The sequence below is a fragment of the Aquarana catesbeiana genome, linkage group LG03 (genome assembly GCF_042186555.1).
Source record: "Aquarana catesbeiana isolate 2022-GZ linkage group LG03, ASM4218655v1, whole genome shotgun sequence".
Taxonomy (NCBI): domain Eukaryota; kingdom Metazoa; phylum Chordata; class Amphibia; order Anura; family Ranidae; genus Aquarana; species Aquarana catesbeiana.
In genome coordinates, this window is record NC_133326.1 from 312,880,313 (window position 1) to 312,899,617 (window position 19,305).

The following is a 19,305-nucleotide window of genomic DNA, read 5'->3' on the forward strand; positions in this document are numbered from 1 at the left end:
TACAGATCTATTTTCTGATCACTGTAATAGTGTCACGGTTGACATCAGTTAGGTGTTAGCGTCAGTTAGTGGTAGCGTCACTCCCAGACAACGTCAGATTTTAACCCTTTGATTGCTAGTAGCACTAACACACACACCACACATCTCCATTACTAGTATAGTGTCTGAACAGATCAATATCTTTGATCTGATCAGAACTATACTAGCGTCCCCCACAGTCTGAGGGCACACTTACACAGGGTCTCGTAAGATGTTAGATGGCCATCACATTTTGAGAGACCCTAACCTGGAACTAATAAAAGTGTAAAAAAAAAAAGAAAAAAATAGTTGTTTTAGTGTTCTTACTGTTTTACTGTATTTTTTGCTATACTGTAATGTTTTATTGTTACTGTTTTATTGTGTTTGCTTTGCAGGTATGTCATTCTACTGTTTTACTGTACTGTTACTGTGTTTTATTGTTAACCATTGTTTGCTTTGCAGGTACGCCATTCAGTTGCAGCACTGATTTGTTTATTTTGACAGCAACAGGGTTTTCTCTCACGATACGTACTGGCTTGATACCCACTGAAGTTTCCTGATTCTTCACCGTCCCCAGTTGGTGAGAATGCTGCTCTGGTACTTGCTTCAGTTACTCACTGAGGTCCCTGGTAATAAGGCGGATAGTCCCTTACTGGTGACTGCTTCCCCTCTACCTCCAACCACAACAGGTTCTCCGGCCGGCAGAACCGTCACATTCAGTTGGACTGCAAGCTGCAGTCCCAACCCCGCGCTGCTCTCTTGCTTCTGGTAGGCCCCCAGAAAGCCTAGCAGCCAGATGTGCCCAGGATAGGCCCCATCTTTGGCCTAGCAGCCCGGGCAGGACAACACATGTCCACCCAGACAGCCGTCCAGGTGGCACAGAACATAGATCACCTGACTCCATCCAAATATATAGTATCTCCCAGCAGGTCAAGGGATTTAAGAAAACCCCTGCCCATTAGCTGAGACACCCCTATGTACCCATAACTTGACCTTGCATTACCCTTTTCATAACTAGTACCACCAAGTACCCGGCCACCTAGCGGTAGAAGAGAAAAGTGCAACAAGGCCAACTTTAGGGAGAAATCAATAGATCTCTAACAATCAACCAGGATAATTATTCCTGGCAAGTGAATTTGTGAGGAGCAACCCTGCCTAAACTCCAGGGTACTACATACTTTTCTTGGCAGAGATTTCTTCATCCACATTGATTGATGTGAATGGAGGAATCTGATTCTTTTTTTTTTTTCGCACAGCCCAAAGAACGATGCATGTATACCCATTGTTAGAAGTGGGTGGATGCAGGGTAGTATTCTAATGGTGGGCATACCACCAATTGATCAATATGAATGGAGCAATCTGTTAGGTTCTCTTTTTTTCATGTAACCCACAGGCTGCATGAAAAAAAAAAAAGAACATGACAATATATGCCCAACAAGGACCAGCGACGTACTAGTATGTTGCTGGAATTTGAGTGGTTATACCAGAATGATGCTTGCAGGTTTAGGCATCATCTTGGTATTGTTTTTTTCAGCCGGCGGTCCGTTTTCATGTAAAAGCAATCCAAGTGGCTAATTAGCCTCTAGACTGCTTTTACAAGCAGTGGGAGGAACATAATCCCCCCTCCCGCCGTCTTCCATGGTTTTTTCGGGCTTCCCTGTCCCACCGGGGAACCCAAAAATGCAGGCGGTGGTTGAATGAATAACTTGTATAGCGCTACATATGCAAACTAAATCGCCTTAAGACGCTTTTGCCGCCAGTGTCCATCTGGATCTTCAGAAGAGATGGGTCTTGAGCTTCTTCCCGAAGGCCAGATGGTTTTCTTCCGCGCGGATGTCCGCAGGTAGAACGTTCCATAGCCGTGGTCCTGGGACTGCGAACCTTTGTTCGTCTTTTAATTTATAACGGGTCTTGGGGATGTGGAGGAGGCTCTGGTTAGTTGACCGGAGGGAGCCACCTGGGGTGTAGTGCTTTATTTTGTCGCTGAGGTATTGCAGGGCTTTTCCTTGTGTAAATTTGTAAGTGAGGCAGAGGGTCTTAAATGTAACCCGGTCCTTCATGGCTAGCCAATGGAGGATCCTTAGGGATGGGGTGTTTTGATTCCCAGGGTTTTTTTTTTTCCAGTTTTCTACTAGCCGACCATAAAGCTGATCTGAGACCAGAACGGCTCCAATTATCTCTATGGTCTGAGAAACTGAAAGCTACAAGTATTTCATGACTTCGGTTTCACCGGATAAAAACAGTGCCATTGGGAAATTGGGAAAGCACCTTATCACACCGATCTTGGTGTGGTCAAATGCTTTAAAGTGGGAGTCCGGCGACCAATCTTTTTTTTTTTTTTAGGTCATTGAGACACTTTGCTAACCCCAAAATAATACTCACAGTTTGGGTGTAATATTTCCGCCTCTGTCTGTTTTCGTACTGAAGAATAACTTAAAAAATGTGATGCTGGCTGTTTCCATCTTGCTTGTGGGCATGTGAAGCCCACAAGCATTGATTTCCTGGATGCGGTGAATGCTGTTCATTCACAGCTTGTTCACACGCATGATCATTGTTTCCCGCACTGAATCTTGGGAAGCCTGACACTAAGTTCCCAGGAGATAGTGCGGCGCCGGGGAAAGGCAATAAACATTAACACGCCTACTCCCATGGGAGGAGAGACAGGAAGTGCTACAATAAAGTACAATATAAAGGTAATTACAGAGATAACAAAATTTTCATGCGGCATTTGAACATCGATGCAATTAACGGAAGGGGGTAAGATTAAGTTAAAAATTTGAGTGGAACCCCGCTTTAAGAGCTGAGGAGAGATCTAGAGTTTAATAGATCCCAAATTTTTCAAAAAAGAGTACCTGTCACCACCTATTGTTATCATAGGGGATATTTACATTCCCTGTGATAACAATAAAAATTATAAAAAAAAATAAATAAATAAAATAAATAAATAAGGGATAGTGTAAAAATAAGATGAAAAAGCTAAATTAAAAAAAATTTAAACCACCCCTGTCAGCATCGGTCTCATGTCCTATGTAAACAGCAATTGCACCATGCATGTGAACCACGAACTTCAGATCAAGGGCAGTAATTCTAGCAGTAGACCTCCTCTGTAAATTTAAAGTGGTAACCTGTAAAGGCTTTTAAAAAATATATGTAATTTGGCATCGCTGTACGGGTGTGCGTCATATTAAAGCATGTCGTGTTTGGTATCTATGTACTCGGCATAAGATCATCTTGTTGTTTTTTTTACAAAACATTTGGGCAATATAGTGTGTTTTTGTACATTAAAATTCAGAAAAGCATTTTGTTTTTTAAAAAAATTGCGTTTGGAAAATCACTGCGTAAATACTGTGTGAAAAAAAATTTGCAACATCCACCATTTTAATCTATAGGGCCTCTGCTTTAATAAAATATATAATGTTTGGGGGTTCAAAATAATTTTCTAACAACAAAAAAAAAATTTTTTAAGGAAATTAAGTGTCCGAAAGAACTTGGTGGTTCAATTGGTTAGAAGAGTGGGTGATGTGTGGCATAAGCTTGTAATGTTGGGCATAAAATGGAAGGACAGTCCAACCCCCCCAAAATGACCTTATTTTCCGAAAAGGGATCATTTGGGGGTTTTGTGCTATCTTGACATTCCATGGTATGTTTAAGCAATATATCATTTAAGGGCCAAGTGCATAGTTGCCAACATTTCAATTTAATGGGGGCACTTTTTTTTTACCAGTGGTATATTTAGAGTAGCTAATATCACAGTAGTAATCACAAAATTAAATGAGTACAATTCTGACATGCATTTATCACATGCTTACAGTGGATATAAAAAGTCTACACGCCCCTGTTAAAATGTCAGGTTTCTGGGTTGTAAAAAAAATGAGAAAGAAAGAAATCATTTCAGTACTTTTTTCACTTTTAATGTGACATATAAACTGTACAACTCAGCTGAAAAACAAACTGAAATCTTTTAGGGGGGGGGGTTAAAAATAAAAAAAAATAAAATAATTTGGTTGCATAAGTGTGCGCGCTCTTTTATAACTTCAGTGAGAAGGGTACAAAAGAATTTCCAAGGCATTAGATATACCATGGAACACAATGAAGACAGTCATCATCAAGTGGAGAAAATATGGCACAACAGAGACATTACTTACCAAGAACTGGGCGTCCCTCCAAAATTGATGAAAAGACGAGAAGAAAACTGGGCTGGGAGGTTACCAAGAGGCCTACAGGAACATTAAAAGGAGCTGCAGGAATATCTGGCAAGTACTGGCTGTGTGATACATGTGACAACAATTTCCTGTATTCTTCATATGTCTGGGCAATGGGTAGAGTGGCAACACGAAAGCCTTTTCTTACCAAGAAAAACATCCAAGCCCGGATAAATTTTGCAAAAACACATCTGAAGTCACCCAAAAGCATGTGGGGAAATGTGTTATCGTCTGATGAAACCAAGGTTGAACTTTTTAGCCATAAATTCCAAAAGATACGTTTGGAGCAAAAACAACACTGCACCTCACCAAAAGAACACCATGCCCACAGTGAAGCATGGTGGTGGCATCATCATGCTTTGGGGCTGTTTTTCTTCAGCTGGAACAGGGGCCTTAGTCAAGTTGGAGGGAATTATAAACAGTTCCAAATACCAGTCAATATTGGCACAAAACCTTCAGGCTTCTGCTAGAAAGCTGAACATGAAGAGGAACTTCATCTTTCAGCATGACAATGACCCACATCATACATCCAAATCAACAAAGGAATGGCTTCACCAGAGGGAGACTAAAGTTTTGGAATGGCCCAGCCAGAGCCCAGACCTGAATTTGATTGATAATCGGTGGGGTGAGTGTTTTTGCAAAGAAGAGTGGGCAAATAGTGACAAGTCAAGATGTGCCATGCTGATAGACTCATACCCAAAAAGACTGAGTGCTGTAATAAAATCAAAAGGTGCTTCAACAAAGTATTAGTTTAAGGTTGTGCACACTTATGCAACCCTATTATTTAAGTTTTTAAGTTTTACTTCCCTGCACCTAAAAGATTTCAGTTTCTTGTTAAACTGAGTTGTACAGTTTATAGGTCATATTAAAAGGTGGAAAAAGTTCTGAAATGATTTATCTTTGTCTCATTTTTTTACATCACTGAAACCTAACATTTTAACAGGAGTGTATAGACTTTTTATATCCACTGTACATGTAAAAATCTGCATCTTTTTGCTAGATAATTACTTAGAACACCCCCCCCCCCCAACATTATATATATTTTATGAAGCAGAGGCCATGGTGGTTGTTGCAATTTTTTACGTCACACACAATATATGTGCAGCCATTTTTTAAATGCAATTTATTTAATTTATATTAAAATGGATTTTAATGCACATAAACACAATATAATACCTATTTTGCTAAAATATAAAAGATGATGTTGCACAGAATAAAAAGAGACCTATATAAATAAAAATAAAAAAAGAAAAAAGATACCAAACATGTCATGCTTTAAAACTGCACACGCCTGTGGAATGAAAAATTTTAACTAGATGGTACATGGCCCAAAACCCTAAATACATTTTTCCCACAGAGCTCCTCATTGTGCTGGATATGACAGAGGGAGGAAGGCTCAATGCTCCACATCTTCTGGTCCTGTGAAAGTCTCAAAGAGATCCGATTTCAGGTTAAATATCGGATCTTGAAATTTACATTCAGATGCCGGACGACAATGCCGCCTTTCTGTTATTCTGTTCTGTCATCTAACCCCAAATGTCATTGAAACGCTACAAGTGCTCCCTATTGTTACATCTGCTTAATGCGGCCAAAGCATGCATTCCATTATTTTGGAAGCAAGCAATATCCCCCTCCCATTAGGATTTGGTTCTCCAAGAAAAACTAATTTAAGGTGATGGAGGAACCTATGGCGATGGCACACCACAAGGAGGAACTAAGGAGCGACAATAGAATCTCTCGCAGGAGTTTCTAATGGAGAAGCCTGCAAAACAGACAACACCAAGTTAAAGTCTGATGGAGACAACTGAGGCCGCACAGGCATCCTGCACAAAGACTTTCAACAAGGAATGAGACATTATAGGAGCCAGAAACATCCCCCACACCAGACTGCAGAAAAGCCAAAATGCACCCAACAACATACCGTTGAAGATGAAACTTACAAGCCTCACACCAGGCGAAGTAAGCCTTCCATTTACACTGGTACACCCTCCTGGAGGTCAATTTCTAGCCTTAAGGAGGGTAGGGATCGACAAACACCCATTTCCCTCAGAATTTGGGTTTCAACAGCCATGCGACCATAAAGCAGGATGGTAGATTGGACACTGCAACAGTAAATCTGGTCAATCTGGAAGAGTCAGTAGCTGGTCTTTCAAGATTTATGTCTGTATTCTTTTTGGCCAGGCAGGCGCTAATGCCAGAACGCCCTCCACAATAGGTGAGGAAGCTGCAGTGGAGGGAAGGCATAGATTAGGGAAAACTGATCTCAAGTCACAAGGGCATCTCTTGCTTGAGGATCCCTGGTATGGCAAACAAATCTGTCTAGTTTGTTGGATGTCAAGATCTCCACCAAAGCTGGCACCGCCACCACAGACAAATCTCTGCAAACACTTTCAGGTCAAGTGGCCATTCTCCTGGTTAATCTATTGATGGATAAGAAAATTCTCCTGCCAATTTTCCATGCCAGTAATGTGCATAGCGAGAGGGCTGGAATGTTCTGCCCAAGAGAAGATCAGGTCTGCGACTTCATGTCCCTTCCTTGATGGCCAATGTATGCAGTCATGGCATTGTCCAACTGCACCCTGATGGGAAACGCCTGAAGGTAGAAGGTTGGATATAGGTTCTCTATAACTCCTTCCGAGCACAACAGGCTGACAAGCGTCATCATGATCTTTCAATTCATGGGAAGGAGGGATTTCCCAGTATCCAGCATCTGTGTGGATATCCACCAGCCCAGAGTCAGCCTGGTTTTGGAAGTCAGATGCATATGTAGATTCAAGGACTTCTGATGTCTATCCCATACCAGCAGAATACCAAGCTGTAGAGCTCAGGAATGAGACTGGGCATAGAGGATTGCATCAATGGCAGCTACCATTTTACCCAGCACCTTGATACAGGTGTAAATTGAGGGAATTTTTCTGGGACTCTACCTGGGCATTTCTTTTGTGGATGCAGCACTGCTCCATGTTAAGCACTAATATTAGGTACTCCAGACCTTGCGCTATAAGCAACGCCGACTTCTGGATGTTTAGCACCCAGTCGAACAACTCTAGGACTCTTAGTAACGTCTGCTGGACATGTGAAGTTAGTTTTTGTGTCAAATGCTCCCTGAGCAGTAGGTCATCCAGGTATCTCCCAATGGGAATATCTCTAGTCCTCACCAACCCGAGGACTGGAGCCCACACTCTTGGTGCTGTGGACAGGTCAAAAGGTAATGCCACAAATGGATAGTGTCAATCTTCCACTGCAAATGGCAGCAAAACTTGGATGTAAAGATAAACATCCTTGATATCCACTGCCACTAGGGAGTCCCCTAATAGAGCAAAGCAATCACAGATTAGGTGGACTCAATCCTGAATTTCTGTACTTGCAGAAACTTGTTAACACCCTTGAGATCCAGAATAGGCCAGATGTCTCTGGCTTGGGAACCGTTAACAGGTTGCAATAAAAGTTGTGAGACCTCTCTCCAGCTGGCACAGGAGTGATGACCCCCTGGTACAACAGTCTTTCCAGGATCCGAAGATATCCTTGAGCGCATAAAGAATGGAGGGGGAAGAAGTAAAGCTATAGTACCCAGTCTCTGGATACCACGCTGCAGACCCAGTCATCTGTTACTTCCTGACTCCAGGAGGCTATGAAGGCCCATAAGCACCCCCCTCCCATGCAAGAAGTGCAGGGCACCCCTTCACTGTGAGGATGTTTTGCCTCCAGAAGGAGAGGATTTGGGAGTCCGTTTTTTCCTCACTAAACTCGGATGGAGGCTTCTGCTTGGAACCCGAGGATTGTTGCTTATGAAAGGAACTCTTCTTGAATTTTGAAGGTTCCACTGGTGTCACCTTTGCCTTCTCCTTAGGAGAACCAGTGATCGCCCTCAAAAGGCAGCCACTCAATTTGCTTCTTGCAGAGAAGTTCTACCAACCAACACTTGAGGCATAAGTTCCATCTCATTTGGAAAGCCCTGCTGCTCACTCTAGAAAACAGATGTATGGATTGTTCCTAGGAATCAACCTTGAAGCTCAAGGCTCTTAGATTGGCTAACAGGAGCTGCCTGAAGACAGGATCTTTCAGATCAGTGTCTCAGGAACAGGGCATATGCTTCACCCATGGCTTGCAAAATTCCCACTGCAGTTATCGCAGGCTGCAGAATCACTGCTACCAGAGAGGAAACCTAGACGAGACCTTCTAATCCCTTATCTGAGGCATCTTTAAAGACCAAGGCAGCCCCTTTGCAAGGCATTCCTGCCTTTTTTGGCCACTGTCTATTCACCTGAAGGTGGCAGCATAATGTTCATATAACAATTGTTCCTGTGCTTACCTTGAAGCCAGCGCACTTGTATAGCTGGTCCATAACCCTTTTCATTCTTTGCAGAAATCCTGAAAACAACAGCAGGTCGGGAGCTGCAGTCAACGTGAGCATTTGCCAGCTGAGCAGAGGTTACAGTACAGGATGTCTTCACACCACTGTAAATCTTCATGAATGCCAGCTGGTTCTGAGCCTCAGGAAGTGAAGTACGTATAGCTAAGAAGGCAGAATATTCTAAAATGTTTCCCGTTGGTGAAGAAGGTGTTTCCCATGAAATATGGACACAGTCTGTACTCTGAAATAATTACATAAGTTGCATTAGATAACCAGACTCAATTCTTTAGGAAAGCTTTCAATCAAGCAAACGAGGTGCAATCTACAGTGGAATGGAAGAAACTTCTCTTAAGCTTGTAGGGATAGATAGGCCCTGTGCAGCCTGAGTGGATCAGAAGCCCTACACTACAACTACAAAGAGGAAGGTGGGGAGGCTCTCTGAACATGTAAAAGACCCAAATGGCTCATAAAGAGCGAGATTGATCTGGCACCTAGAACCTATTCTTGGCAGGCCAACTCCATTTTTCGGCTGAAGTTTTTACTAACTGCCAGGGCAGAAGTTCCACCTTTGGAATATGTATACACAAACTTAAGTGGCTAATGCAACACTACTCTGCTAGGATTGCCTTATTTTTCTAGAGCATTTTCCAGTTTTATTGGTCCTATCCTGGCTTAGAATACTCTGACGATGCATAAAAAGATAAGTGAAAATCACTGCATTTTTAGAGGTAATAGGAAAAAACAAGCGTGGCCATTTACACCCACACTGAGAAAAAATATGCCTCCTTGCCTCAGACCTACTGTGCACAATGGTACATCTGATCCAGCAAACAGCATTAGATCACATCTTCCAAGTTATAATTGAGAATAACTTCCCCAGGCCGTCTCCCTTTTACCCCCCCCCCCCCCCCCCCCCATTGTGTTCCCAGTGGAATACTGTGTTGCTACAGACCACCTGGGACTAATCTGCCATCATAAACACTACATTTTCTTTATTTACTTTTTACATTTCCTTTTGTATTGTATCCATTAACTTGGGTGATTATACAAGAGACAGCAATGACTGAATGTTGTGGGTAGAATCCATGTGTTGCAGTATATGAAAAAATGGAGCAAACACTTCCAAGTAAAAGTTGACTTCAATCATGAAAAGAAACAGAAGAGAAATAGGGCAGTTCTCACATGCCAGTGATGTATTCTAGCACAGGCATATGTCTCTCCTGTTGTACTCAGTGAGATGACTGTCTATCAATTATTAGACACCATTTTGTAATGTGCTGTAAAAGGAACTGGGTATGCTTATGTCAAGGTAGGTTTGCTAAACTAAATATTATATACTTAGTAAATGTTGCAGGCTATTGTGAACCAACAAATAATTTTTCATATATAAATACATTTTGTTAAATTTTTGCAAGTATTTTCTTAGAGTCTCACCTTGGTGACTTTTACCGATGATGGAGCTCCAGGAAATCCAGGAATGCAAGTCTTAAACTCACAAATTTTACTGAAGGAACCAATTCCATATCCATTAATTGCAGCAACTCTAAATCTGTACACACTGCCGGGACTGAGTCCATGTTTCTTTAACAAAGTGTAGCAAGGCGCATCAGCATCCTGAGGAAGAAAAGCAAGAGTTTTTCAGTTGTTAGAATGTTATTGCATATTTGGTCCTTTAGTTTACATTTAACAAATTTAAACGTATGGGATAGGGTGGGGACATGACTTACATTTTAATATCTATTGTTTTATGTATATGTTGTTTTTAAATGTCACTGTGTGGCTGTGTTATGTTATCTTAAATTCTTATACAAGTAGAGTGCACTATGGGGTTTATTTACTAAAGCTGGAGATGCAAAATCAGACTTACTTCTGCATAGAAACCAATCAACCTCTAACCTCCACTTGTTCAATTAACGTAATTGTAAAGGTTATTTTTTTTTTCCCTATAAAAATAACAAACATGTTATACTTCCCTGCTCTGTTGCAGTGGATTTGCACAGAGTAGCCCAGATCCTCCTCTTCTTGAGTCCCTCTTTTGTGAGCAGCTTGCTATGGGAGCACCTGAGCCGAGTCACAGCTCCCTGTGTCCATTCAGACACAGAGCCTCATCCCCTCTCTTCCCTGATTGGCAAGCTGACCTTGATTGACAGCAGCGGAAGCCAATGTCGCCGCTTCTGTGTCTCAGCCAATCAGGAAGGAAAATCTCGGACGGCTGACACACTCGTGGATATCACTAGACAGGGAGGAACCTAAGATAAGTGTTAGGGGGGCTGAGGGGAGCTGCTGTACACAGAAGGCTTTTTACCTTAACGCATTTTTAATGCACTTTTATTGTATGACCTTAGATTGTATAATGGCAATACAATTTTTAATCCATCATAAAAAAAAGAAAAAAAAAAAAAACACACACACACACAAACAATAACCACTCTGCATTTAACAGTTGTAGACTGCCATACATAAAATATGACTGACAAGCAGTGTTAATTTTGACGTCAAATTTCAATTTAGTTTTAGTCATAGTCTTTGGACTAAAATGCCATTTTAATTTTAGTCATCTAAATTGTTTTAGTTTTAGTCATATTTTAGTAGACTAAAATCTCCAGTGTATTTTAGTCGACTTAAATTTCCAGTACCCACTTGAACTTCAGCTTTCCTTGGAGCTCCGCCTGTCTGTTAAAGCCCCTTCACCCTAACTCTATTGGCAAGCTGTACTGGCTAAGAGACGCAGGCTTCCTCTGTCTGCCTGCTGTCTGGGAGTTCTGGAACAATGCCCTGCAAACCACACAAGAGGAACTCCGCTGTCAGATTTGTGTCTGTCTGGATGTGACATGGTGAGTGTGTTTTCCCCCCTAGCAAGGTAGCAATGCTTAGCACTGTGTAAAATAACATCCTCCCCAGACTGTCCAGTTCTCTGCCCTGTGCACTCCCTCACTCCCATTTACTTCCCTATCCCAACTTGCAGCCTAGCAATACAGCCAATAATTTTTACAGTTGTTTTTTTTTTCTAAGTTGTACCTCTGTTTGTCAAAAAGTAATATTTTTGTTTATGAAATTTGGTTTTATTTATAAAGTCATTATTTATTACAAAGGCTAAATCTGTGTCTGTAGTGCACGTTCAAACCTTAATACCATAAATAATAAAATGTTATTAGATTTTTACTCCTGTAGTATATAATGAGTTTGGCAATTCTAGAGAAATGCTTAAATCAGGCATGTCCAAAGTCTGGCCCGCGTTCCGGTTTCTAATGGCCCGCCTGGTTATTTGGACATATATATCTGTTGTGGCCCCCAACGATCTCCCAGCGCCAGGGCCACAAAAGATATATATGCTGGCTGCTTTGGAGGGGACAGGGAGGAGGCGGGACGAGTGCCATACACACAGGAGAATTTCCTGTTTACACGGCAGCCTCTGTAATAGGAAGTCCTGTCTTCTGCGCTGCCATTGGATGACTGTTCTGTCCATCATAGGAGGTGGCATTTGTATTAAAGAGGCAGCCGAGAGAGTTTTTCCTGTACGTAATCTTTTGCCGCTCGTCCCGCCCCCTCTCTGTCCCCTCCAAGGCTGCAGATAGATGGGCATCAATCAGACTGCACTAATGGTAATGGTGAGTCTACATTCATGGCAATGGGGGTGCTGCATTCCTGGCAATGGTGGGTGCTGCATTCCTGGCAATGGTTGGTGGTGGGTGCTGCATTCCTGGCAATGGTGGGTACTGCATTCCTGGCATTGGTGGGTGCTACATTCCTGGCAATGGTTGGTGGTGGGTGCTGCATTCCTGGCAATGGTAGGTACTGCATTCCTGGCATTGGTGGGTGCTACATTCCTGGCAATGGGGGTGCTGCATTCATGGCAATGGTGGGGGTGCATTCATGGCAATGGAGGTGCTGCACTGATGGAAATGGGGGTGCTGCATTCATGGCAATGGGGGTGCTGCACTGATGGCAATGGTGGAGCTGAATTCATGGCACTTGTAAGGCTGCAGATGGGCACTGACCCTTATTTTGCTTCACAGTTCTTTATTTAAAATTTAAGGTTTTTTTCCTGAAACTTCACCTCTTAAAGTGAAGGTGCGTGTTATATACCAATAAATACGGTATATCCAAATAACACGCCCAAGCTCATTTCTTTACTCATACAAAGCCACAAAGGCAAGAGAATTCTTGTTGGGCAGTGTATTAGTGCTCGGACGAACACACTTAGACCAAATTTTAATGGCTCAAAGAATGTCAGGCAAAATGGTCGGCCCTCACGCGTGTTCACTTCATCAAATCTGGCCCTCTTTGAAAAAAGTTTGGACACCCCTGGCTTAAATAATGCATTACAATTTAACTAAACCAATTGGATTTTAGGCGACTAAATGAAAATTGAAATTGATTTCCATCCTAGTTTTCGTCAACTGACTTATCTCGAATTTTAATTTTTGTTTAGTTTTCCTCACTGAAAACATGCATCTGACGAAAACGATGTTGAAAATATTTTTGTTGATGAAACTAACACTGCTAATAAGCCTTAGAGATATACACCTAACTTAAAGACAGAAACTGTACACATCTGATGTAGACACACTACCTTGCCTGAGGTGCCCTGGTTCGCTTCTGGAAGCACAAAGAAGTGACTGACCACAGCACTATTGGTTTGGAAGATCCCAACATCATACCACTTCCTCTGGCCATTCTTTACTGCAGACTTTTCTGTAACCTGCCCATTTGCCTGTCAGCAAAGTAAAAATTCTTCAGTTTACCCATTAGAAGTGTTATTATCCATTTCTAGGAAGAGATACATGCACGTGTTAAGCAAATTGGCATATTCTCCAGAATGCAGGAGAAAAAAATTATCAAACTTTTTTTTAGTTCTCCAGTGTATCAGTGACCAGTAATTCTGTATTCAAATTAATTAAATTTTGCCTTAAAGAATCAAAACAATAGTTCTATATACTGATGTGTACTTGATTCTCTGTTGTTAACAGGTAAAACTTACCAGCGAGCTCTTTGACTGGGACATCACTTTCTCACTTGTATGTAAAGTCGATGTGGAGCCTGTAGCTATAAAGAAAAAGGTCTCAGTAATTATGAAATGTAATAGTTGAACTTGTATATAAATAAAAAAAGTGTACCAAACTTCAGTCTGTACCGGATTTTTGTTTTTCGTGTACCAAATGCATACATGCATTGACTTTGGACCCCTTCAGCATTATTTACAACATACAGTGGCTTGAAAAAGTATTCATACCCCTTGAAATTTTCCACATTTTGTCATGTTACAACCAAAAACATAAATGTATTTTATGTAATAGAACAACACAATGTGGCACATAATTGTGAAGTGGAAGGAAAATGCTAAATAGTTTTCAACATTTTTTACAAATAAATATCTAAAAAGTATGGCATGCATTTGTATTCAGCCCCCTTTACTAACTAAAATCTAGTGGAACCAATTGCCTTCAGAAGTCACCTGATTAGTAAATAGAGTCCACCTGGGTGTAATTTAATCACAGTATAAATACAGCCATTCTGTGAAGCCTTCAGAGGTTTGTTAGAGAACCTTAGTGAACAAACAGCATCTTGAAGGCCAAGGAATACACCAGACATATCAGGGATAAAGTTGTGGAGAAGTTTAAAGCAGGGTTAAGTTATAAAAAAAAATATCCCACGTTTTGAACATCTCACGAAGCACTGTTCAAGCCATCATCCGAAAATGGAAAGAGTATGGCACAACTGCAAACCTCAAAAAGAAGAAAGAAAATACTGGCTCCCTTATTTCTTCCCAACTCAGCGCAATGCGGTCCCAATCTGCAGATTCAACAGGTAGCAGTGTTGTGATTGCTCACAATGCGAAACAAATTATATTTACCTGCCATTTAAGCTTAAAAAAACACACACATGTATATATATATGATAGAAATGGTCTATCACAGTTAAAACCTCAAACGTAAAAGAACATCATATCCAAGCGGCGCTTCTGTCAAAATTCTAAATAATGACAAATCTGTATATAAACTAATATACATGCAATAGTGGTAGCCAAACAGTAAATCGCAGATACGGAAGTGAATAAACGTGAAAATCAAGTCTGTGGCAGGTTTCATATGTAGATATAGAGGGAAAATATTCGAATAGTGCACCAATCACCTTATTCCACACCCCATGCTCCACACGCCCCTTTGGGGTTCAAACTCACCACAAAGATGTAGATAACAAGCATTCACAATATCCCACTAGTTTCCTGTGTCGGCCAGCTCGGAAGATCATAGCATCCAAGGATATAGAAAAAGATAAACTCCACATAGAGTAGTTCTATTTTCAAGTTGTTTTATTAAAGATGTTAGTCATCCAAAGCGTTAAAAAACTTCTGTTCCATACAGCTGCTATCATTACCAGTACATCCGATGGCTTGATGTCAAGTACAACACTAGCGACGGTTCACCAAAGGACCAGAGATGTCTGAAAGTACTGCGGGGGGACACTGTAGGTCCGCTCATCGCTCAGTACTAATCTCTTCCGGAATGTGTGCTGGATAATAGAGCGCAGCGTCAAATGCGTGTGTTCAGTCCGCCGTAAGGTCACTCCCTGATCAATTTCGTCATTCCGACTTTGTCAAAGGGGCATCTTGAAAATAGAACTACTCTATGTGGAGTTTATCTTTTTCTATATCCTTGGATGCTGTGATCTTCCGAGCTGGCCGACACCGTTAACTAGTGGGATATCGTGAATGCTTGTTATCTACATCTTTGTGGTGAGTTTGAACCCCAAAGGGCCATGGAATACGGTGATTGGTGCACTATCCGAATATTTCCCCTATATATCTACATATGAAACCTGCCACGGACTTGATTTTCACGTTTATTCACTTCCGTATCTGCGATTTACTGTTTGGCTACCACTAATGCATGTATGTATATTAGTTTATATGCAGATGTGTCATTATTTAGAATTTTGACAGAAACGCCGCTTGGATATGATGTTCTTTTACGTTTGAGGTTTTAACTGTGATAGACCATTTTTATCCTATATATACACAACTGCAAACCTGTTTAGTTTAGGTGGACATGGCCGTCCACCTAAACTAACAAGCCGGGCAAGGAGAGCATTAATCAGAGAAGCAGCCAAGAGGCCATGGTAACTGTGAAGGAGCTGCACAGCTCATTTGGGAGAATTTTTCCACAGGACAACTATTAGTCGTGCACTCCACAAATCTGGCCTTTATGGAAGAGTGGAAAGAAGAAAGCCATAAGAAGTCCAATTTGCAGTTTGCGAGAAGACATGTGGGGGACACAGAAAACATGTGGAAGAAGGTGCTCTGGTCAGATGAGACCAAAATTTAACTTTTTGGCCTAAAAGCAAAATACTATGTATGGCGAAAAACTAACATTGCACATCACTCTAAACACACCATACCCACCATGAAACATGGTGGTGGCAGCGGCATGTTGTGGGGATGCTTTTCTTCAGCAGGGACAGGGAAGCTGGTCAGAGTTGATGGTAAGAAGGATGGAGCCAAATACAGGGCAATCCTAGAAGAAAACCTGTTAGAGTCTGCAAAAAAAGGCTTGAGACTGGGGTGGAGGTTCACCTTCCAGCAGTACAATGACCCTAAACATACAGCCAGAGCACAATGGAATGGTTTAGATCAGGGGTCTCCAAACCCTGGCCCGCTTGTATGTTCTATCCAGCCCACAGCTCCTTTAGATACTGCAGAGAATGCAGGCACAGAACTGCCGGTCTGCGCCTTCCCCCACCCCATAGGAAGTCCCGACAAACAGAGACAGCAGCTCCCCCACACTCCCTCCCACTATGCCATTCATGCTGTGGATTATTTTCCAGGACCGCTGGCGAGAGCAGAAGGGGCGATGTGTGTGTACCGCTGTCAGAGCAGATACAATGAGGCAGAGGATGAAGGAGCAGTGGGCATATTCCCATGTATGCAGGGAGGAGGCGGGCCCTGCTGTCAGACAGCTCAGAGGTGTGGGCTGGCTGTGCATGCTAGAGTCAGGCTGGGGTGGTGGGTGTGTGTTAGGAGAGAGGTATCGGGGGTGTGAGAGTGGAGAGATATGGGGGTGTGATAAGACTGGGGGTACCTGGAGGGGTGGTGATCAGGCTGGGGGTGATCGGAGTGGGGGGTAACTGGGGGTGTGTGTTAAGGGAGAGGTATGTTTGTGTGGGGGGGTGCGATCAGAGTGGAGAGATATGGGGGGGGGGGGGAGTTATCAGAGTGGAGAGATATGGGGGGTTGAATATAGGGGTGTGATCGGAGTGGGGGGTATCTGGGGGTGTAATCAGTGTAGGGGTATCTGGGGGGTGTGATCTGGGAGTTTGCTTATGGAGGAATCCAGCCATTGGAAGTTTTTGTTGGCCTTGCCTGCCAGCTGCCTGTGGCCAGTGAGGGGAAGTGAGGAATGCATAACCCCACCCCTCATTACACACTGCCATTTAGTCTAAGTTCAATACAGCTCAATTTTCAATGGTGTGTGACATCTGATGGGGAACACAGACGTGTGGGAGACTCTGATGGGGGACCTAGACGTGTGGGAGACTCTGATGGGGGACACAGACATGTGGGAAACTCTGATGGGGGACACAGACGTGTTAGAGATTCTGATGGGGGACCCAGACGTGTGGGAGACTCTGATGGGGGACCCAGACGTGTGGGAGACTCTGATGGGGGACCCAGACGTGTGGGAGACTCTGATGGGGGACCCAGACGTGTGGGAGACTCTGATGGGGGACCCAGACGTGTGGGAGACTCTGATGGGGGACCCAGACGTGTGGGAGACTCTGATGGGGGACCCAGACGTGTGGGAGACTCTGATGGGGGACCCAGACGTGTGGGAGACTCTGATGGGGGACCCAGACGTGTGGGAGACTCTGATGGGGGACCCAGACGTGTGGGAGACTCTGATGGGGGACCCAGACGTGTGGGAGACTCTGATGGGGGACCCAGACGTGTGGGAGACTCTGATGGGGGACCCAGACGTGTGGGAGACTCTGATGGGGGACCCAGACGTGTGGGAGACTCTGATGGGGGACCCAGACGCGTGGGAGACTCTGATGGGGGACCCAGACGCATGGGAGACTCTGATGGGGGACCCAGACGCATGGGAGACTCTGATGGGGGACCCAGACCTGTGGGAGACTCTGATGGGGGACACAGACATGTAGGAGACTCTGATAGGTGACACTGGCATGTAGGAGACTCTGATGGGGGACACAGACATGCAGGAGACTCTGATGGGGGACGCAGACGTGTGGGAGACTCTGATGGGGGACGCAGACGTGTGGGAGACTCTGATGGGGGACGCAGACGTGTGGGAGACTCTGATGGGGGACGCAGACGTGTGGGAGACTCTGATGGGGGACGCAGACGTGTGGGAGACTCTGATGGGGGACGCAGACGTGTGGGAGACTCTGATGGGGGACGCAGACGTGTGGGAGACTCTGATGGGGGATGCAGACGTGTGGGAGACTCTGATGGGGGATGCAGACGTGTGGGAGACTCTGATGGGGGACACAGACGTGTGGGAGACTCTGATGGGGGACACAGACATGCAGAAAGGCTTTGATGGGGGATACAGACATGCGGAAAGGCTCTGATGGGGACACAGACGTGAATATTTACATTTTTATTCATTCATTTATAACTCATTTTTTTGGCTCACAAATATTTGTAAAATCTACAATGTGGCCCTCGGGCTAAAAAGTTTAGAGACCTCTGGTTTAGATCATGGCCCAGTCAAAGTCCAGACCTAAATCCAATTGAGAATCTGTAGCAAGACTTGAAAATTGCTGTGCACAGACTCTCTCCATCCAATCTGACAGAGGTTGAGCTATTTTGCAAAGAAGTATGGGCAAAAATGTCACTCTCTAGATGTGCAAAGCTGGTAGAGACATACCCAAAAAGACTTGCAGCTGTAATTGTAGCGAAAGGTGGATCTACAAAGTATTGACTCAGGGGGGCTGAATACAAATGCACGCCCAACTTTTCACATATTTATTTGTGAAAAATTTTGAAAACCATTTATCATTTTCCTTCCACTTCACAATTATGTGCCACTTTGTGTTGGTCTATCACATAAAATTCCAATAAAATATATTTACATTTTTGGTTGTAATATGACAAAATGTGGAAAATTTCAAGGGGTGTGAATACTTTTTCCAGTCACTGTATATGATTCCTGATGGGCTGCCACAAGTTACATGCAACTTTGGGAACATGTTCCACCCATCTTTAGGGTGGAACACGTAACATGTTTTCACTCCTGCAACGTCTCCCTGATCTGCTGCATTTAGTGACAGCAAGCACCCCCCCCCCTGCTTGGGGTCACTTTTAAAGAAAAAAAAAAAAAAGAAGTTCTGTGAATGGGAAACTACAGACAGCCGTTGGCTTGTAGTTCTCAATGAACTACCAGGGCACTGTTGAACACTCTGGTAGTTCATTGCCTCTTCCGGTCAGTGTGTATCTGCCTGCCTGTATGAGATATGAGCAGATAGATATACTGACGAGTCCTGCGTGGCAGCTATGATCTGCTGATCATGGATGTAATGCTTTAAAGTAAAGTAAAAAAAATAAATGCACATTTTTTTTGAAAAGGTGAACTTATTCTTTAAAGCACATTCCCCTTTGTTGCACATAGGAGGAGAGGAGAAGCTGGCCTATCCAAGGGTCAGTCCATATCTGACATTTCAGTTTGAGGTACATTTTAATACCTTATATGTTAGCAATTATACAGTGCT

At 43.1% G+C, this 19,305-nt stretch overlaps 1 protein-coding gene across 3 annotated transcripts in view; it reads right to left on the bottom strand.

Annotated features, from left to right (window-relative positions):
* HCFC2 (host cell factor C2) overlaps positions 1 to 19,305 on the bottom strand; it is a 74,829-nt gene that overhangs the window by 12,910 nt on the left and 42,614 nt on the right. For all 3 annotated transcript variants that reach the window (XM_073620295.1, XM_073620296.1, XM_073620294.1), the window contains 4 exons: positions 13,556 to 13,620; positions 13,148 to 13,288; positions 10,009 to 10,188; positions 8,533 to 8,815 (listed from right to left, as the gene is read on the bottom strand). In XM_073620295.1, coding sequence (XP_073476396.1) covers positions 8,533 to 8,815; positions 10,009 to 10,188; positions 13,148 to 13,288; positions 13,556 to 13,620 — 669 coding nt within the window. The remainder of the gene's footprint in view (positions 1 to 8,532; positions 8,816 to 10,008; positions 10,189 to 13,147; positions 13,289 to 13,555; positions 13,621 to 19,305) is intronic.